The sequence below is a fragment of the Petromyzon marinus genome, chromosome 1, assembly GCF_048934315.1.
Source record: "Petromyzon marinus isolate PM22_M1 ecotype Great Lakes invasive population chromosome 1, UKy_Petmar_22M1.pri1.0, whole genome shotgun sequence".
In the NCBI taxonomy this organism is placed as follows: domain Eukaryota; kingdom Metazoa; phylum Chordata; class Hyperoartia; order Petromyzontiformes; family Petromyzontidae; genus Petromyzon; species Petromyzon marinus.
Window position 1 is genome coordinate 27,905,535 of NC_133667.1, and position 21,078 is coordinate 27,926,612.

Consider the following 21,078-nt stretch of genomic DNA (forward strand, 5'->3'; position numbering starts at 1 on the left):
TTAAATGCTAATTTTTATACTAATTCCTTTGTCAAGGCACTTAATTCCTCTCACACAGCTTAAAGGTCGCGGTCTGAGCGTGGCTGTGTTCACTCCAGCGCTGTCCTCGAGACAGTCTGGTCCCTTCACCTGATGAAGGCCACTTGTGTTGTGGTCGAAACTTCGTGAATTTTTTTGTTGTTTTATACTTTTACGTGACTTTACCGAATAGAACCAAAGACTATGTCAATACACATTTCTGTAAATGTTGCAAAACACATACTGTGCATGCATAATACAGTTAGAGTAGCATTGCCCTTAACTGTCCTGTTATAATGATACTCTTGTAGATGCCACCATCTCTCCTACATCATAGATAAGTTGGTTGTCACTTTCAACATGTTCTCGTCGCTAATTTAACAAAATAAGAACTCAACAATGTTTGCCAACAATTAAAAACCTTTAATTCACGTTTACATTTGTAAAATACCAACAGCATATTAACAGGGTAACAGCAAACAGTAATTCAGATTATAAAGTAGATTCAATCTATCCTGGTGTCCATGAATTGAGTAACCAACATGCGGTATTTAACAAACATGTATTGCTATGGAGACAGACCAATAATGCAAGATCAAGTTTGGACAGTCAGTCGATTAAACCATTAGTTTTACAAGCTAGTAAAAGGCCGTTTTTTTAGGATTTAGTCTATGACAATGATATACCCTTTTAAATTAAGCCTCAGGTATGTTTAGGTAATGCTCCAAATAATGCAATGCAGATGTATATTCACTAACTCCAATAGCAAACATTCCTTTCCCATATTTACTGATGCAACTCTGGTATAACAAATGACAGCATTTAATGACAGCATTTAACGACAATTTTACGTTTGTCTACATGTTTAATGAAGTGCAAAAACCACATGTACTGATTTTTGCACCTGTAAACGAGGGGCAATGACTTCGTCCATCGATAGGGCATATGCCACATACTGCAGAGGTTCGTGGCTCGATTCCTTCAGGCCGCCCTGGTTATTAATCAGTGGATTAACCGTCAAAATATACGCCATTAGCTTCAGAGTGGATGTTAAAACATCCCCTGCTGTCATCGTGTGCTTGCGTCATGGTCCAAATTTGCCAAACTCGAAAAGTTACCCGCACAATACCCAATTGTAATTACACATAGCAAATCACTGTCCCTTACAGGCAGACAAATGCCTGCTTGCAGCCCAGGTGCTGTGTCAAACTGTACCCTTTTAAATGTTTGAGGTGTGATGCAAGTCGCATATCGCATGTAAAGCACTCTGAGATGGCCTGGTGTAAAGTGGGTGATATTTAAAAACAAATGATAACACGGCTCTTCACAAATTCCAATTGAAAAACTAATGTTGAATTCTGTGATGAATGTTATGAAATAAATTTAGCATAAATCTTTTGTTTTATAGTAAAAAATATAGCTTCAACAATATCGACAAAAAAAATCATATATTCTGTAATTCCTTGCGTATAGTCATGTCAATTAAACTTCTATCTATAAATTCCAGTATGGGACGTAACTAACATACAGACTTTTTAACATGCCTGCTTTTAAATTACAATTTCTGCATCGGTACATCACCCCTGGGTAGTTTTAATTAATTTTGGTGCTATTTTCCTGCGGTTATATCTTTATTAACTTTCAAGAATTTGTTTAATCACATTCGCTTCACTGCATAGCTGGTAGCTCCACACATGAAGTCACGCAGGCATCCTTTGTATTGCTTCATGTCACTGGCATGAGTGAAGTCTGCAATGGCATTGAAAGAAATTATTTCATGGCAATGACATTTAATTAAAACAAACTGCTTTGAATTTACATTTTTATGTATGTATGTATGTTGAACTTCTTTTCGCGCACCGTACATAGCCAACCATGCAAATGTGGAGGTGCGGGAGGACAACAAACTAACTAAACTGTTCAAGAATTTAGTCTCAACTGTTCAATAGGTGTGTATCAACACATAGGTGTCGGGTTGTACAGCGTGTTTCTCGGCGTGATGCTTGAAGTTTCACTCCACGTGCTGGGAGCGTCTTCAGTAACTGAGTTGTAATAATTTGTTACAATTTATGTCATAAAGTGTGACAAATTATTGCAACTCAAGCGGAGGATGAACTGTTACGTGTCTACTCTTTACAATAAACGTTTTGCAATATGCTGTGCATTACATATTTGTTACATAACGTGGCTGATAAAATACCTGTCGCTGAAAACAAACTGTGAACATTGTGCACAAAATAGGTTATTTAAAAATTAACTTTAGGATATCAACACGCATGCACAAAGGCTGTTTATCATAAAACCAACTGCGCAAGCCCAAACATATATATCTTTCCCAGAACTACAACTTCCTGTATTTAGCATTAATCCACTCTTCTTTTGCCTTTCTCAATCTCATTCTGAGTTGTCGGTTTAAATCATCGTACTTTTCAATACTGAGGGCTCAGGAATTTAGCCTTAAATTCGCAACTTTCTTCGCATAGATCAAGCGGATCGTTAAGTGCCCACGGCTGTATCTTCTTTTCTTCTTGCCTGAGAACTTCTGCAGCCCCTTCTCGTCTTGTAGTTGTAAAGCTGTCAGTGAGGTTATTGATATTGGCCTCGAGCATATTGAGTGCTAACTTGAAGCAGATTATATCTTAATATATGTTCTATGGTTCTATCGGTAAAGTCACGTAGATAGAAAAAATAATAATAAAAAAATAAAAACAAAGCGAATAAAAAATAATAAAAATATCACATTTCGATCGCAACACAAGCAATCGTCATCAGGAGAAAAAAGGGGGAAAGCTGCTGAGGCAGCCTGTTTATAAAGGTTTAGAGATGGGCGGGGCAGCTAATGTTAATGTAGGAGAGGTCTCCGACAGAGGAAGTAGGTCTACACCAATCAAAGAGCTGTTTATAAAGGTTTAGAAATGGGCGGAGCAGCTAATGTTAATGTAGCAGAGGTCTCCAACACAGTCAGTAGGTCTACACCAATCAAAGCATAGTACTTCACTCCGCACACCCACACTGCTGACGGTGGAGGTGGACAAGAAAACACAATTCAAGTCATGACCCAAATTGGTTGATGACATCTTTCCAATGATTGCTGAGTTTAAAACCGTCGTCACGGTTGAAATTCTGTCAGTGTCTATATATATGGATGGCTTAGTGAACAAATCTTTGTTGATAGCCAGTCGGCTTGCAAAGTACCATCGTCTTAGAGAAATACATTTCTTGTGAGCCAGCTGCATTAAAGTAATGATCAGCCACGGCAGAAGTATTGGTCCTGCCGTGTTTCAGATTTGCCTTATGTTCACGAACACGGTCTGAGACATGTTGTTTGGTTTCCCCAATGTAACTGCTGCCACAGATACAGCTTAGTTTGTAGATGCCGGGATATTGCATGTCAGGAATCTTGTCCTTCACAGATGGGATCAGGTCACAAATTTTATGCACTGTGTTAAATCGGATCTGGATTTTGTGTTTGTTCAAGATTTTGGAAATTGTTTTGGTTATCCTTGTAATGTAAGGTAAGGTTATGGTTTTGATTGGATCTTCAGATGGCTCCTTCCTCACAGTTTGGGTGATGGCTTTGCGGATTGTGAAGTCAGAATATTCATTCACATTGAGAGCCTTGTGTACGTGTTCACTGGTCAGGTGTTCATGGTGGGTGATACATTGAGCTCTATGGTGCAGCGTTTTGACGAGGGAATTCTTCTGGGATGGATGGTGGTGGGAATCAGGTTTTAGGTAGGCGTCAGTATGGGTTACTGTCCTGTAGACAGAGTGGCTGATTGAGCCATCTGGTCTCTTTTTGATAAAGACATCCAAGAAGGGTAGCACACCATCCTTTTCTACCTCCGTGGTGAACTTGATTTCTAGGTGTATGGAATTGATGTGGTTGAGGAATTGTTCCAGAGTGAGACGGCCATGTGGCCAGATGACAAACGTGTCATCCACGTACTTCTTCCACAAGGACGGGTGTAGAGTGGATGTCTGGATGGTGTCCGTCTCAAATTTTTCCATGAAAATGTTGGCCACAACCAGAAATAAGGGAGAACCGAGTGGGGTCCCTTCAACTTGTTTGTCGATTGTATTGGTGAGGCAGTCTCACCAGGGCTGGTACATCAGCATTCAGTCCTTCTTGGACCAAATCTTCAATTATTGCAATGGTCTTCTTGGTTCTTTCGGTAAAGTCACGTAGAATGAGAATAAAACAATAAAACAAAATAAGACAATAAAATTCTCACGATGTTTTGGCCACAACACAAGTAGCATTCTTCAGGTGAAGGAACAGAACTGTCAGGACGACAGCGCTTCAATGAACGCTGCTAAGATTCGCATCATCTTTTAAGCTAAGTGGGAGAAGTAAAGCGCCTTGACAAAGGAGTTTACATATAAAACAGGAGAATTTAGCATTGAAATAGCTGTGTTAAAGTGTTGGATCAGCAGGGTGCTAAAGTCAGAAATTAACATGTAACTGGGAGATTAGCATGATGTTAATGTGAGGGATTAGCATGTGACTGGTCACGGAAATAGCTATGTTAAAAAAGTTTACATATCAACAGAGGCATTTAGTATATGGATGCTAAAGGACTGCAACTACCCAACTATCATACAATAAACCGATGTGAAAAAACTAAGTATAAACTACATCAATATAATAAATGTACTCAATATATTCTTCAATAAGTTGAGCTATTAACATAAAGTAACTGGGTATACACTACACTATATATTGAATACCATATAGTAAACTAATAAAAAAAACTAAAATATAAACTACATCAATGTTATCAATAAACTCAATATACTCTCCAATCAGCTGAGCTACTAACAATAAGTCGTTATACATTACAATGCCATATGGCGAAAAAATGGGTGGCGGTTTTTAATTTTCAGCGTTAGCAACACGGACAACGACGAGCTTTGTTCAGACGGACGAGTCCATCTATGCTCGGAATGGAGGAGGGGGAGAAACAGCCACGATGCGCTGTTACACTCCATGTTATAAACCATACCATTAACCGTGGTGTGAGAGGTATTAAGAGGCAATGCCAGCGAAAGGGCTGCGGTCTGAAGGTCACCATGAAATACAATTAAGAACAGAAATGGTTTAAAACATCTTTCCAATGGTTACTACGCCAGAATCCATCTTCTCGGTTGAAATTGTCTCTGTGCTTGTATATGTGGATGGCCTCATGAACGAATCTCTCATGGTAGCCGGTTGACTTGCAAAGAACCTCCGTCTTGGAGAAGTCAATGTCATGTAAGCCCACTGAATTATAACAGTGATCTGCCACGGCAGAGGAGTTCGTCCTACCGTGTTTCAAGTCTGCTTTATGTTCGCGGATGCGGTCCGAGATATGTCGTTTGGTTTCTCCAATGTAGCTGCTACCACAGAGGCACTTTAGTTTGTAAACGCCCGGGTACTGTGTGTCTGGAACAGCATCTTTTGCAGATGGAACCAGATCACGGATTTTATATACTGTGTTGAATCGGACCTGGATCTTGTGTTTGTTCAGGATTTTGGAGATCTTTTTCGTGACCCCCGCAATGTAGGGTAAGGTGATGGTTTTGAATGGTTCCTCAAGGGGATCCTTCTTCATGACTGGAGTGATAGCTTTGCGGATTGTGTAGTCGGAGTAACCATTAACCTTGAGAGCTTGGTGTACGTGTTTGAGTTCACTGGCAATGTGATCCTGGTCGGAAATGCATTGGGCTCTATGGTATAGAGTCTTGATGAGGGAGTTCTTCTGGGAATGATGGTGGTGGGAATCCGGTTTTAAGTACGCATTCGTATGGGTCGATTTCCTGTAGACCGAGGGGCTCATTGAACCATCAGGTCTCCTTTTAATTAAGACATCCAAAAAGGGTAGCTTTCCTTCTTTTTCGACCTCCATGGTGAATCTGATGGCTGGGTGTATGGAGTTGATGTGGTCGAGGAATTGGTCTAGAGCAGGTAAGCCATGTGGCCAGATAACAAAGGTGTCATCTACGTACCTCTTCCATAAGGTCGGGCGTAGAGTGGCAGTCTGGATGGCGTCAGATTCAAATTTTTCCATGAACACGTTGGCTACAACTGGAGATAGGGGGGAGCCCATTTGGGCGCCATCAGTCTGTTTGTAGAAAGTTCCATTCAAGGTGAAGTATGTGTTGGTTAAGCAATGTCTCACCTCCGCATGAAGTCCTTGATGAACCAGGTCTTCAATGATTGCGATGGTGTCAGGTACCGGAACTTTGGTGAATAAGGACACCACATCAAAACTGACAAGTAGGTCGTCTGGGGACAGGGAAATGGCCTTGATTGTCGATACCAGGTGAGTGGAATTTAGTACCGCAGAGGTGTTTTTTTCCAGTGAAAGGTTAGTTTTTTCACATCGGTTTATTGTATGATAGTTGGGTAGTTGCAGTCCTTTAGCATCCATATACTAAATGCCTCTGTTGATATGTAAACTTTGACTTTAACATAGCTATTTCCGTGACCAGTCACATGCTGATCCCTCACATTTACATTATGATAATCTCCCAGTTACATGCTAATTTCTGACTTTAGCACCCTGCTGATTCAACACTTTAACACAGCTATTTCAATGCTAAATTCTCCTGTTTGATATGTAAACTCCTTTGTCAAGGCGCTTTACTTCTCCCACCTAGCTTAAAAGATGATGCGAATCTTAGCAGCGTTCATTGAAGCGCTGTCGTCCCGACAGTTCTGTTCCTTCACCTGAAGAAGGCTACTTGTGTTGTGGCCGAAACGTCGTGAGAATTTTATTGTCTTATTTTGATTTATTGTTTTATTCTCATTCTACGTGACTTTACCGAAAGAACCAAGAAGATGAATCCCTGCAGTCACGAAAGCTTTAAATCGAAAAATATTGCAATGGTATCAGGCACAGGAACTTTGGTGAACAGAGAAACTACATCGAATCTAACGAGCAAATCACCTGGGGAGTGTGAGATGTCTTTAATTGACGATACCAGGTGAACGGAGTGAAGAACAGACGAGGTGGTCTTACCAGTGAATGGCTGCAAGGTCTCAGACAGATACCGGGCCAGTTTGTAGGTGGGTGAGCCAATGGTGGAAACGATGGGACGAAGGGGTGTACCTTCTTTATGGATTTTTGGTAAGCCATATAGTCTGGGTGGTCTAGCAGCAGAGGGTTTTAAGGAAAACCATTTGGTCTGTTCAATTAAAGAAGCTGAATCAGTGATGATACTGTTAGTTTTTGTAACGAGGCAGTTGGTGGAATCTCTTTTAATTTTTGTGTAGCTGCCATCATTAAGTAGATCCTGAATTTTGGTATTGTACACGTTTTTGTCCATGACCGTGGCATTGCCCTTGCGAGCTGAGATGATATCTTCCCTCTTTTTTAATTGAAATAACTCACAGCGCTCCTCCTTACTGATGTTGCTGACTCGTATCTTAGCACTTTTGAGGGATGCAGCGAGTTCAGGTCTTGTCACGTCTGCAGCGATGTGTCCCAAACGCTTAAGGGCTACATCAACCTGGGCAATGATGTCATCCACTGGTATTTGGGGGTTAGCTAAAACAGACTTTAGGGGCCGTCCATAAATGACGTCACGTGATTTTTGACGATTTTTGACCCCCCCCCCCCCCTTCGTCACACGTCACAAAAAGTCAGATGCCCCCCTCAAATATTACATCACAAAGCTCTGCCCCCCCCCCCAAAAATAAAACATGCTTCAAATCGCTTTAAACTATTGTCATTGTAGTGCGTATTTAATGTGGCGCTGCACTCTGACGTTGTAGGAGAAAACATTTATTAAAATATCTATTCATTTAAGTAGAACGTGTTGTCTATATTTATTTAAAGTTGCGCATTTTGACGTCACGTCACATTTCTCAAACCCCCCCCCCCTCGTCACACATCGTCACAAACGTCTGACCCCCCCCCCCCAGGTGCATGACGTCATTTATGGATGGCCCCTTAGACCATCGGAAATTGGGCTATTACTCAGATTAATAACCTTATCAATGTCTAACTTTTTAATGTACGGATCTGGTTTCTTTTTGGAAAGGAGGTTGAACTTGGAAATCAGGTTATCTTTACATTTAGTTGACATTGTAGCGGCTGATGAAGCAATCATGTTATCTACATGTTCCCAATCAGATGTAGACATTTTTTTCCGTCAATGTTAAGTGTGATTTCAAGAGTGTCTTGTCTACATGATCTAGTTCAGTATGAAGCAGTCTAATTCTCTGAGATCAGGGCCAAGCTAGCCCTAAACAAGATTCGTTTGGCATTGGAAGATGTGACGGCAGCAGAGGTCAGTGGAAATGAGATCGGTATTACCTTAGAGTCACGGCATCTCTTCAGAAATGTGAGTGACTCGATCAGATGAGCTTTCTTGTCTCGGAGTTTGTTAAAAGATCTTATGGTTATGTGGAAACCCATCCCGTAGAGGCGGTCAAATTTTAATACTTAAGGGTCCTTGAGTTTTTTATATCATATTTGATGCATACGTGCCGATTATGTAGGACGATTTTTAGCAGTTTCATGGTGATGGCTATGAACACCATGTCATGGTCGCTTCGAATGTCGGCACCAGAATAAGTACATGTTTGAGCCTTTCTACTTGATTTAAAGCACTGAGCAGCTTATATGAAATCAATCTGTTTGTGAACGTTTCTATTAGGGGCATGCCAATTGGTTAATCTTGAGGTTTTAGTCTGTTGGCTAATTTCAGCCCAAGGGCTGCTTGAAAAGTCTAGAAAGCAAGCTTCCTCTGTCATTGATGGTCCCGACTCGACATTTCCCCAAAACTCCACCACACTGTTCATTCGAGTTCAGGCCGATCGTGGCATTCCATTTGCCTTGTATAAAAAAGACTCTTTTTGGTGTTTTTGAGTATTTTCCTGCTATTCATTTACTTCAATGACTTCATCCTCAATGTCTAACGTTGGTGTGTAGACTTGTATTTTCTGTGGGATATCTCCAAAAAGGGCCACTAGTCATCAGTTGTATTACAGGGCATTTTGTATGAAATATGTTTCAAACTCCTCAGCCTCCAATGAATACATATTTGTACATAACAGGTAGTTAATAGTTTAAATACAAGTCATGGGGAAAAAAAATAAATGATGAATGTATATATTACAAATTAAGTGACTGAGTTGTCAGTGTCCAAGCACAAAGAAACCACCATCATTAACAGTCATACACCAAGTTAACATTATGGGTTGTGACACTTCTTCGGAGCCATACAGATATGCCATTTTCTTAATCTATAGCCAATTATATATTTTTGTTATAAGGAATTGATCACGTTGCTAACTAATATTTTAAAGATAAACTTTCTTCAATAATCCTTTAATCTATGATGAAGAGCCAGTCACTGCAGTGTTACCCTACTCTCCATCTTTCTGCTAGAAGGCAGTGTTAATGATGAAGGAAATTAGTATGTTCGCGATCAGCCAAGTAGATCTCTACAGGACAGAATATAGACATGTTCATACTTACTACCAATGAGATTGTTAAGTTGGTAATTATGCTGCTTTAGTTGACAGCAGTTTCCCTTGGTGTTCAGGTGCTGCGCTGAATTATTTCTGTGTGATAAAAAATATATATATACGACTTGTTAAAACAATGTATAGCGTATGGGTTTGAAAATACATTTCAGAAGTATACAGTCGGTCATATATAGATGATATCTGTTGCTTGGCATTCATACACTGGGCTGAACCGTGACCATATATAACGTCTGCTTTATGCCAGTGTTAATTTAAGTTAGTGATCACGATGCACAGTAGAGGTGATAGGTTAAAGGTGCACCCTTGCAATTGCTTACTCACACCACTGCTGGCCGAAGGGCCTCCATTGAGGGAGCTCGAGAGCCCTTCTAGAAGGTGTTTGGCCGACTCTTCACTGCCGGTCAGGCGTCTTGGAAGAGGTGGGATTAACCACACTTTACCCCACCATAAGCGAACTGTCGAGTGACTGCGGTGTACCAATTTATACTGCTGGATGGACTGAGGTGAACAATAAATTCCTGGGTTTAAATTAACGGGGCGCTAACCATTTCGCGACAGCAGCATCCCAATGCACGATGTCAACCATAAATAGTATTGCACAATTCACCTATTTTTGCACATTCTCCCATTACAGAAAACAATGACAAGCATTTAAAAATGCTTGTGTAAAATGTAAAGTACATGGATCACACTACAAGTTCACATTGAACTATAGCCAAGCTGCTTTTGTGACGCAGTAGAGACTTTTTCGAGTTAAAGCTTTCGTGACTGCAAGGATTCATCTTCTTTGGTTCTTTCGGTAAAGTCACGTAGAATGAGAATAAAATAATACATTAATAAAATAACACAATAAAAATCTCATGACGTTACGGCCACAACACAAGTGGCCTTCTTCAGGTGAAAGGAACAGACCTGTTATTGAAGCTCTGTCGTCCCGACAGGTCTGTTCCTTTCACCTGATGAAGGCCACTTGTGTTGTGGCTGAAACGTCGTGAGAATTTTATTGTGTTATTTTATTAATTTATTATTTTATTCTCATTCTACGTGACTTTACCGAAAGAACCAAAGAAGCAGTAGAGATTGTTTGCAGATCGTGAACATCCCGCACCTCTGATTAGCACGGCTGGCTACCTATGGTCCAAAAGTCTGACATACATACATCAAGACACATTAGTTTTCTAAATGTAACTGAAAACTATGACCATGGAAGTATGTTTACTCAATGGGGATGACAAAATAGTTTAAGTTCAAAACTACAATGGTTACGTTACACAGTAATATATACATATACAACCATGTATAATACTAACATTTCTCTTAAATCTTCTGTCACATCAACTCCTGAATCATTCAGATGTTTTTCAGTCGTGAATCCATTTTTTTCTCGTTTTCCATTCATTGACATTTCCTTTGTAAAAAAAAATACAGAGGTTGAATAGCTTCATGCAAGACACTGACAATATACACTACTATGGTAATTAAGGCATTATGTAGGCTTCATGTTTTCACATTGGTGTAGGGTATGTTGAATTAGTAAAGTGGAAATGTCGATTTCAGAATTGAGCTCATTTAAAGGTCCCTTAAGGAAACGTATTTTGTTTAACACTCATATTTTTTAGTGGCTTCCAACTGTTGTCTCCGTGACGCATTCTTCAATGTAGTGTAATTTAACGTTCAATCCACTTCCTGATTTGCACAAGAGGAAGCTACTTTGACTAAACATTGAACTTTGCACACAAAACTGAGGGGTCCAATTATTTTGACTCCGTGGCAGATCTTAAGGGCCACATTGAAAAAGTTTGACATTTCTGGACCGACCCACCCACTTCGTGAAGTTTCTAAAACCACCTCTATCCTGACTGCACAAGCATGGTCACAATATGACTGTGGAAATTATAATAAAGTAGCTGTTTAAATAGCTAACTACAACTGTTTATCTACCGTACCACATTATTTCATGGTAATGATTACTAATGTCATTGTTAACAATGTGTTACTGCCATTAATTCCGTATTATTTTATTAAATGTTATAATTTGTATCACATGTTAATCTTTTAAAATCAATAAATACATTTTGCTACAATATTCTTTCTCCATTGAGCATTCAAAAGGTGCTCATCTCATGTTTGAAGCTCTTTGAGCCAGTGGTGGAAATTCCACATGCCAATGGTGGAGTGAGTCTCTCCATAGAACCACTGTTGACTTCCTAACAAAATGATATTCATTTTCTCGATCCCCTGAGAGTAATGATGAACTGAATAAACCCCTGTATGATACAGGTAATGAGTTATTTTGGAACAAGCAAGCATACGTTCACGTTCGGAAGACAAACACAATCAGTAGCCCTATGGTGATGTGCTATTGCGACCTCTTGTGTATAGGGCCCTTCACAAGGACCTTGCTCATCCATCTCCCCAGGCAGAAATGCGAGTCACACAAAGTGGAATGTGAAAAATACATTAGCGAAATGTCACGAAAAGTCAGGGGTGAGATCATTAAACCCCATTCACCTTGCTCAGTGGGAAAACATGCTATTATTATTTTAAATGTCTGTTTACCGAGATAATTTATAATACTATCTTTATGACAGACATTATATAAATACTTAAATGGAATAAAAATAGTTGTATTATGAATAACAATTTAATCCTACAAAGTTGTTTCATATTTTTCTACAGTAAATATCCTCTTAGCTGCAGCCCTATTATCATCTCTTATTATCCAGAGTCCCTAAATCAATTGGTAGAAATTGTAATGACCCGTGTTTTTCATGGGGATATATTTTTTTTAGCGCATGGTTCATGCCAATTGTATCTCAAAACGCTGTAGAATATTTATGCAGCGGCAAGGAAAGGCAACCAGATCCGGAGCCAACAATTGTCGAAACTCTGTGGTCCCATCTATAATGTAATGTTTGGCCCACAATAATAGCTGTCATGCTTCAAACTGATCTTATCAACCACGTTTATTCATGGTTTAGATGTACAAATGGTCACCACAGGTGCTACATTCAGCCTATTTATACATCCTCATGTTTATTCATGATAAAAAATTTCAGATAAAAGGAATATTTGTGGACAGGCACAAATAGGATACAACTTAATTTTAAGGACATGGACTTTTTCAGCGACCTCACCTTCTTAGTATGCGGCAGTGAATTCACTTCCCATATAAATGCTCCAACCTTCTTTCTTATTTCTTAAAAAAAAATACGTCAAGTATAAGGCAAAATGTGTAAACGTTTTATTAACTATTCGATTCAAAAGGACATTACAAATATTGGGCCTCAGCCCACCTTTGCTTCATTGTAATGGCGACTAAGATTAAACTGTACAGTTGAGATGTTTTAAAATAAACATTGAATTTTGATTTAAATCTTTCGTGACTGCAGTAATTCATATTCTTAGCTCTTTCGGTAAAGTCACGTTGAAGGGAAATATATATTTTATTATTTTATTGTTTCCCTTCAACGTGACTTCACCGAAAGAGCTAAGAATAAACATTGAATTGTAAATAGTGAACCACCTTGTCAGGTTATTCACCGATAATTAAATGGTTAGGTGTTAATTAGGGGTAAGAGCAATTTTGAAAAAAACATAATAAATCTATTAACTGCAGTATATCCATACAATACACATGACCAGAAAGGATCTCCCACCAATTAATCCGGCTTCCGTATGGTGCAAAACAGCGATATGCCTGTGACCAAATCAACTGAAATGCATCTGCTGTCAACACATATTGGAAGCTAAGTAGGGTCGAGGGTGGATAGTTCTGGGATAAGTAACCACCATGCACAGCAGAGGCCAGTACAAAAAAATCCATGTAAACTCTTATCTATGAAAATTTTAAGATCGTTGGTGTTTGTTTCTGGTAACTTGCCATTTTTGTGGGCCTCTGCTTAGTAAATGTGTAAAAAAAATCTATTGGAATCTACAGATGGAATGTGCCTTACAAATGTAAATTATTATTACTGTGATTCTATGCTCTCATATCTACTCCCTGTCTTCACCAAAACGCACTGACAGTCAAATATGCTCAAATAACTCCCTTGACCTGCATGGCGTGTGGAGGCAAACATCCAGCAGTGGGTTAATAAAAGGGCTATGTGTGTATGTGTAGCAATATAATTAAATATTCACATACCATATTCATGATGTAACTACCTTCCAGCCATGCAAAATGTGGGTTAGAAATATTTTCAAACTTTATGAATGTGACGGAAATTTCCATCTGATAAGAATCCATAAATAGTAATATCTGAATGCCATGTTAAATAAATAACGTTGAACATGAAAGGTCAAACTAAGAGTATGAAGTGGTAAAAACACAATAAAATCAAGGCTTTTTAAAATGTGCTCTGTAGTTCTCATACGCGCTATAAACATCTGAAATATAAACTGAACCATGAAATATCTGATTTAGACATGAACGTCTATTTGCCACTTAATTTGCTTCCATAGTGAAGTTTAGCAATGAAGGAAACTTTGCATAAAATATGTGATACACACCGTCATGCAGCTTTGCTGGAGGCAGGACATAATGACCAATTGATATATTCTTGAATGTTTTTGAATCCAAGCATGCAGCAACATAGCTTGAATGAAATACTGTAACATCATGCACTAAATACATCCAGGAGTCGTAGATTCTAGAAAAGAATAGAGAAAAATATTGCCTTTATACGGTTCATGTATAAATATTTGTTCAAGGAAATTAACTGAACAATACAACTTAGGTGAAATGTGTGAATGCATTATCTCTGTCCCGCTGTCTATAAAATGGGGTCACAATGACTCTTATTCTTAGCTCTTTCGGTAAAGTCACGTTGAAGGGAAACAATAAAATAATAAAATATATAAAACAATAAAAATAACTCGTCAAGATCATCCATATGGAGAATTTTGGAATAAAGTTGTGTTGATATTAGGAACTTACTCGAAAAGAAAACCAGCCACATTCATTAAAGGGGTTCCCAAAACTTGGCAATAAAACAACAATGTTAAATGGATACCTTTGGACAAATTGATGACATCATACGCAATGCGCACACCTCGACTCCCCGTGAAATTATTACACAAGGTGTCATATCGTAATGTCATGTCACGAGTCGAGTGATGTCATATTGTTGTGTGGCTTGGGAGTAGCGTTATTAATGCTCAATAAATACTTCCAATTATATTCACCTGTTGAAAAGCATGAATATTATAAAGCGTGACATGAATCTATGCATATTCATGATTTTTGTTCCTTGTTAAAGCGTTTTCTTCTTGATTATAGGATAAAATGGGCTCCCAAATATATCAACACTTTTAGCTAAATGACATGTGATGATACAATAACGTAGACAAACACAATGCCAAAAGAATACGCCTTAAGTACGTGCTACACATAATGGTAACAGCAGTAATGTTGTAAATTACACAAATGTAAACAAATGAGCGTTTTTTATCAAGTGGAAAGAAAATGTGAAATGCAGTTGTGAGTTTTCCTTAAAGTTGACCGTGATAATATTTTTAATACAATGTGTATACCACCTAGTTTTGGGAAATCACCTTGCAAACAGCTTTTCTAGGGTTTTTTCTTTTGGCTACCGCCAAAATATGGATGCCCATGATTTCAAAATGACAAGTGACAATGTAATAAGCATGATTCCAAATGTATATACATGAAACAGAGCCTGGACATAGTAAATTATAGTGACTGCAATGTTTTATTGTTTCCCTTCTACGTGACTTTACCGAAAGAACCAAGAATATAAAAGTGAAACACCTCTTAGCCTTGTTAAAGTGGAGGCACCCCATCAGGAATAAGTACATTTAAAAGTAGTTTTGATTGTATCATCCGTAATTAATCACTTACTTGCAATTGTCCACGATATAATGGGATGAATCCACAGTAACTATGAATAAATATTGTGGGTAATTATGCATTTGCACAATTATTGAGATTGTTACCTGTGATAATTGAGGATTACAGATCATTTTACTGGTGGATAAGAAGACCACGGGTAACAATAGTATGACTGCACTGATCACGTTCTGACATGACTGTGATGTTACCCTCACAACTGAGTGGAATTGGCTAAACATGTCTTGATACTTTCCTGGATAAATAAATGTGGTTATAGTTTTCAATTACAAATATTTAGGAAAACATATGAGTTTTGCATACTAATTTTATGTGCCAGTTCATCATGTAAAAAATATAGTGAGGATATTTTGTTAGGCCATTGCCAAAAACACTGACATCCCTAGTAAGAGGAGAAATATAGCTATACATTGAATAGTTGAAAAAGTTGTTGGGTTATACCGCATGTTTTTCAGCATGGTGTCTGACTTTTTGCTCTATGTTTTGGGAGCTTCTTGAGGAACTGCGTAAAGTTCTTTAAGAGGATACCAGCAGGTACAACCCAAAACCACAATGGGGAATGATTTCAATCAGTACATCACTGACACCTAGTGGTGATGATCAATATTTTATAGCCCAAATGTCGCTTTTCATCTAACACAATGGCAAATCACAAAGGCAACATGTTTCGGCAGTGTTGAAAATGTGAATCAAGTTCAAAATATGAACCCCTTCTTTGTATAATTTATCCACACTTCTTAAAATACCATACTATTCCAAATAAACTAAATATTTTTTGAGGCGCATGTCAATAGATTTAAAACGCACAAGAAGAAACAAAAATGTATCCATGCTCTCTAAAGCAGTTTGTAGGAGTTCATCATGATTCACAATCCTAAGTCAGGGGATAAAATTCCACATTCCAATGGTAAGGCATAGTATTCCCACTGTACACCACCTTACACTTCGCACCAAGCAATGCTCACTGTGTGATGTTTACCAACAAAGGAGGGATGATATTGTTAAAGTCACAACCATACTTCCATGAGTCCAGTGCTCTACTGGGTGACCTATCTCAGCTGTAATTATTAATAAACTATTGTATTGCATTTAACAGATGATCAAATCACCTGGAATGCACCCAATCTCTTCAGAGCTCAGAAGCTAAGCAGAAGGAGCCTGGCTAGTTCTGCCCTCAACCAATCCGCACCAACCAGCATTGTCAAAAAACCTCATGACCGGCAAAGCATGGGGAAGCCCTCATCCAGAAGTGAATTGACAAGAGAGTTGTACATGTAAACTGTATTATACGTAAATGGAATCATGACGTCATGCACACCGTGTATTTTGTAAGACTGCCGATGCATATCAAATTCCACCAATCGCTCAGGAATACCAATTTATGAGCTCCACCCATCAATTGTTTAAGCATGGAGATAGATTCACTGTTGACTTGTTGATACATGCGGGAAACAATGTCATTACGTTTGAGTGTCAGTGCTGGTGGCATCATCGCTGAACAGGAAGTCTGCAGAGAGCATTGAGCACAATTTGCCTCCCTTGGCAACTTGAGGGACCCACATGAAACACAAAACGGCCAGTTATTAGACGTATTATTGCGCGTAATACATGACAGGTTATTAAACTACTGTATTAAACATGTCATCATCCACTTAAATCACTTAAATAATGTGCAACACAATTGCCAATTAATTAAGCATTTTGCATAAAAAATTCAAAAGTTCTGATCACGTAAAAAAAAGCAAGCTCACTTAACAGATGAAACATCTTTTGCCGAGTATTATAATATGGATATTGAATGTAAAATGAAAGCACAGCTGTATGAAATAATTAGACATGCGTCTGACATGAGTTTGCTTGCTGGCCATGACTAATATCAGAGGCGTGTGATATCTGAACTGGTCCTGGGTCCTGGGTCCACTAGCCAGCGTGGTGAGAGCATGGTGAAACAACCCTCGTGGGAAGACGTTCATCAAGCAGTGGATTAACAAAAAGTTGTATGCAATCATTACTATGTAGGTATATGCAATCATAAATGCAGTGCACAATTACACATGGGAATGATTTGCAATTACAATATACAGATTGAGTTCGTGTTATTGGCATATTTATAGATTGCCATTTTTTTTATATTTCATTTGCACTTATTTGTGCAATTATCTTTATATATAAAAATTCACTCAGGTCCCTCTTGCAAAAGACACGTCTCAACTATGCCCTCACCTGGCTAATGCTCCTAATAAACTCGAGTTAGGTTTGACTTAAAATAATTAAAGCTAAGCTTAAAACACCAAAGTACTGTGCTATTTTAAAAAAATGAATTAACAGCTCACTAAGCCAGCACTTACCCCACATGTTCACAAGCTGTTTGTCCACGCTGCTTGAAAACCATGCTCTTTTATTGGTGAACATTTTTTTTTGGCGTAGAATATCTGCAATCAAAACTCATTAAAAAACAGATCACTTTAACATTACAAAATATATTTTATTTCACCAAGAATGTATAAATATGCCGTGATATGTTTATGAATTAACTTGTACTGTATTTATGCTGTGCTCTACCACGTAACGCCTTAAGTGCAAATGCCAAACACAGATTCTCTGATTGGCAGCTGTCCATTTGGAACACAAGGTGGTCCAAAACCTGAATAATTTGTGCTAATTTAAACCAAAATGTATATTACAAGATTTTTTTTAGTCAGAGAAAGCCTATCCAGAGCAGCGAGAGAGCAAACTTGACGCAGATAGGTCCCTGAGTCATGAATCGAAACCAGGCCCCCTTCTTGCCGTGAGGTGCAAAGCCACGGTCTGAGCGTGGCTGTGTTTCACTTCAGCGCTGTCCTCGAGACAGCCTGATCCCTTCACCTGATGAAGGCCGCTTGTGTTGTGGCCGAAACGTCGTGATTTTTGTTGTTTTATTTTTTACCTACGTGACTTTACCGAATAGAACCAAAGAGTATAGGTGCAAGTGTTACCACCGTGTCACCCTGCCGCCCATTAATACGTTTCAGACGTTAGGAAATTTCAGAACATAAGTTGACATGTATTAGCCAGGTATAGATCAAAATATACCATCAGTTTGCTCTCGGCTCTGTGACATCACAGCTTTCTCTCTGCTGTGTACTTTGTTCGCTTTGACATCACATCAGAGAACGTAATAAATTCTTCAAAATCTATTATCATACGTTCCAGAGATAATTATTCAACAATGAAATGCATCCTATGTAAGCATTAATTATCTGCCATAAAGTAAGCTTCAGCTCAATGAGCTTCTATCCTGGACATGTCAAACTGGATCCAGTGATGGTGTCACCTAAAAAAGACGCACTAAGGTACCCTAGTATGATTGTATGTGGGATGAGGTGAAAGGAATGCAATCAGTCCTTCGTATATGTCTCTCCACATACAAAATCAAAGTATTTCTGACACAATCCGTGAGCCGCACGGCATTCTGGGTGTGCAAAATTTCAGCAGCAGTTATTCAAGACTAGCAAACTCTGAATCGTGTTCAAGGGTTTCATGCCCATCAGAAGATAATTTCAAATTACTTAAGATTGGAGCTCAAATATGAGATGTGCTGAGGCAGCTTGACTCTACTCATGAGACCCATAAGGTCGAAGACCAGTTCAGTTCGCTTGCTTAATTCGATATTTCTTGAAAACATTGGCCTGGTAGGGAAATAAATAGGCTGATTAAACTAAAAATAGTCTTTGTGTGGAGATATCAGAATGCACTGCAGAAGCTCACGAGAGCCAAAGGCACATTTTACATTCTTATGAATGAATGTAAACACACGACTTTTAGCAAGAACTGCCGTGCGCTTATTACAAAACATTGGCATTTCGCGCCTGAACATATTGCTCGCCGCGTACGCAAGAATAATATTACAAAGGTACACGTTACATCACTACACACGCACAAGAGGTCCTAGACTAAAATTAAAGGTGTGGCACAAAACAAATCTATCAGCACAGTCCGTTATTGGATCTTATTTTTATTGCGTTTGAAGCTTCGTTAAAGTTAAGAATTTAACGTTCCTTAAGAACGTTATGGCGCCGTGACTTAATAAACTCCTTTAAAAACTTTTTTTTTAATCAACGGTTTTATTAACAACTTCGTAAAATTTAGATTTAAAGCTTTCGTGACTGCAGGGATTCATATTCGTGGTTCTTTCGGTAAAGTCACGACGTTTCGACTGCTTTCGACTGCTGTCAAAACGTCGTGACCGCTGTCGAAACATCGTGAGAATTATATTGTTTTACATTTTTATTATTTTATTGTTTCCCTTCTACGTGACTTAACCGAAAGAACCAAGAATAGAACTTCGTTAAACTCACGGTCGAAAGTCCGTCAATGGCGCCTTCGTTTTGTGCGAGCCGATTCCACAGTCTAGGGACCGCGGCGTTTTTGACCGACACAAATATGTATAAATAATAAGGCGTCCATACAAAAATGTAAATTGCTTGAAAGTAGCAAATTAATTGACGCCGATTTTGATACAGGCATGCAGTGTCACCGGATCTGAGTACGTGCGCAAAATGTGGATTTGATTGGACGACGGGAAGTGGACGAAACTTTGATTACAATATTTGACCACGACAAACAAGAGGAATCAAGTAAAGTAAAACCGTTGAAGAAAAAAGTATCCCACCCCCTGTGTGAGCTGATTCTTTGGGTTGCGTGTTTACCAATTAGCTTACGATGACTTAGTCACATTCCATAGCTGTCAACCCCTTAGCAGTGCCCCCCTACCTACCTTATTACAGACCAACTCCGTTCATCCGACAAAGGCCCATCACAAGGGAGAAACACAAATAGAAACGAAACATTTTAATTTGTTACCCGTATTGAAACGGCTGTACGCCGTATGGACCTGAAAACTCTCCCCGTACAACAATACAGGTAAACCGTATGGGTTGACACGGTTTGAGATAGCAAGGCAAAGTACCACCTTTAATGTGAAATATAAAAGCGCAGCCCTGCAATGTCTTGCTCACCGCCACTGCTTTGCGCGAGGAAATACAAGCTATCGAGGGGGTTAATTGGCCTACTCTTCCGTGTTAAGATAGCGACCGGGAGTATCCACGCTCCTTCCTTTGGTTCTTTCGGTAAAGTCACGTAGAATGAGAATAAAATAATAAAATGACGCAATAAAATTCTCACGACGTTTCGGCCACAACGCAAGCGGCCGTCTTCAGGTGAAAGGAACAGACCTGTCGGCACGACAGAGCTTCAAAACGTCGTGAGAATTGTATTGTGTTATTTTATTCTCATTCTACGTGACTTTACCGAAAGAACCAAAGAAGATGAATCCTTGCAGTCACGAAAGCTTTAAATCGAAAAGTATCCACGCTGTTACCTCGCACACAGCAGATGGCACGCGTGAGTTGTAACGGTTTAAAAAACAAACAAAAAATTACCTCACTCACGCTTTACGGAAAGTATTCGATGCCACGCTTCGATTTGCAACTTACACTCTGAACGCCTCTGAATTAAATCGCGTTTAAACTTAGCGACGGCACCGTATCTAAGTATAATAAACTTACGTCTCAATATCGGTCAGCGCTCAGCACCGACGCCTCGGGGTGGTTGGGGGAGGGGGACTCTCACGGATGCGGCCCGAAAGTCGCCGAGCGCTTGCAGATTTCCAAACACAATTAAAAAATTTTTTTTACAAAACACACTTTTTTTCCGCATTCTTTTGCAA

General features: G+C 39.0%; 1 protein-coding gene across 1 annotated transcript; it reads right to left on the reverse strand.

Moving 5' to 3' along the window:
- Positions 1-420: 420 nt before the first annotated feature.
- Positions 421-20,078, reverse strand: TERB2 (telomere repeat binding bouquet formation protein 2). Its single transcript, XM_032947465.2, has 8 exons — positions 20,060-20,078; positions 17,720-17,803; positions 16,836-16,917; positions 14,012-14,151; positions 12,637-12,698; positions 10,810-10,907; positions 9,489-9,574; positions 421-1,767 (listed from the first exon to the last, which is right to left on the reverse strand). Exons 2-8 carry the CDS (start codon positions 17,781-17,783, stop codon positions 1,676-1,678), a joined length of 624 nt encoding a protein of 207 aa, XP_032803356.2. The 5' UTR covers positions 17,784-17,803; positions 20,060-20,078; the 3' UTR covers positions 421-1,675.
- Positions 20,079-21,078: the final 1,000 nt, after the last annotated feature.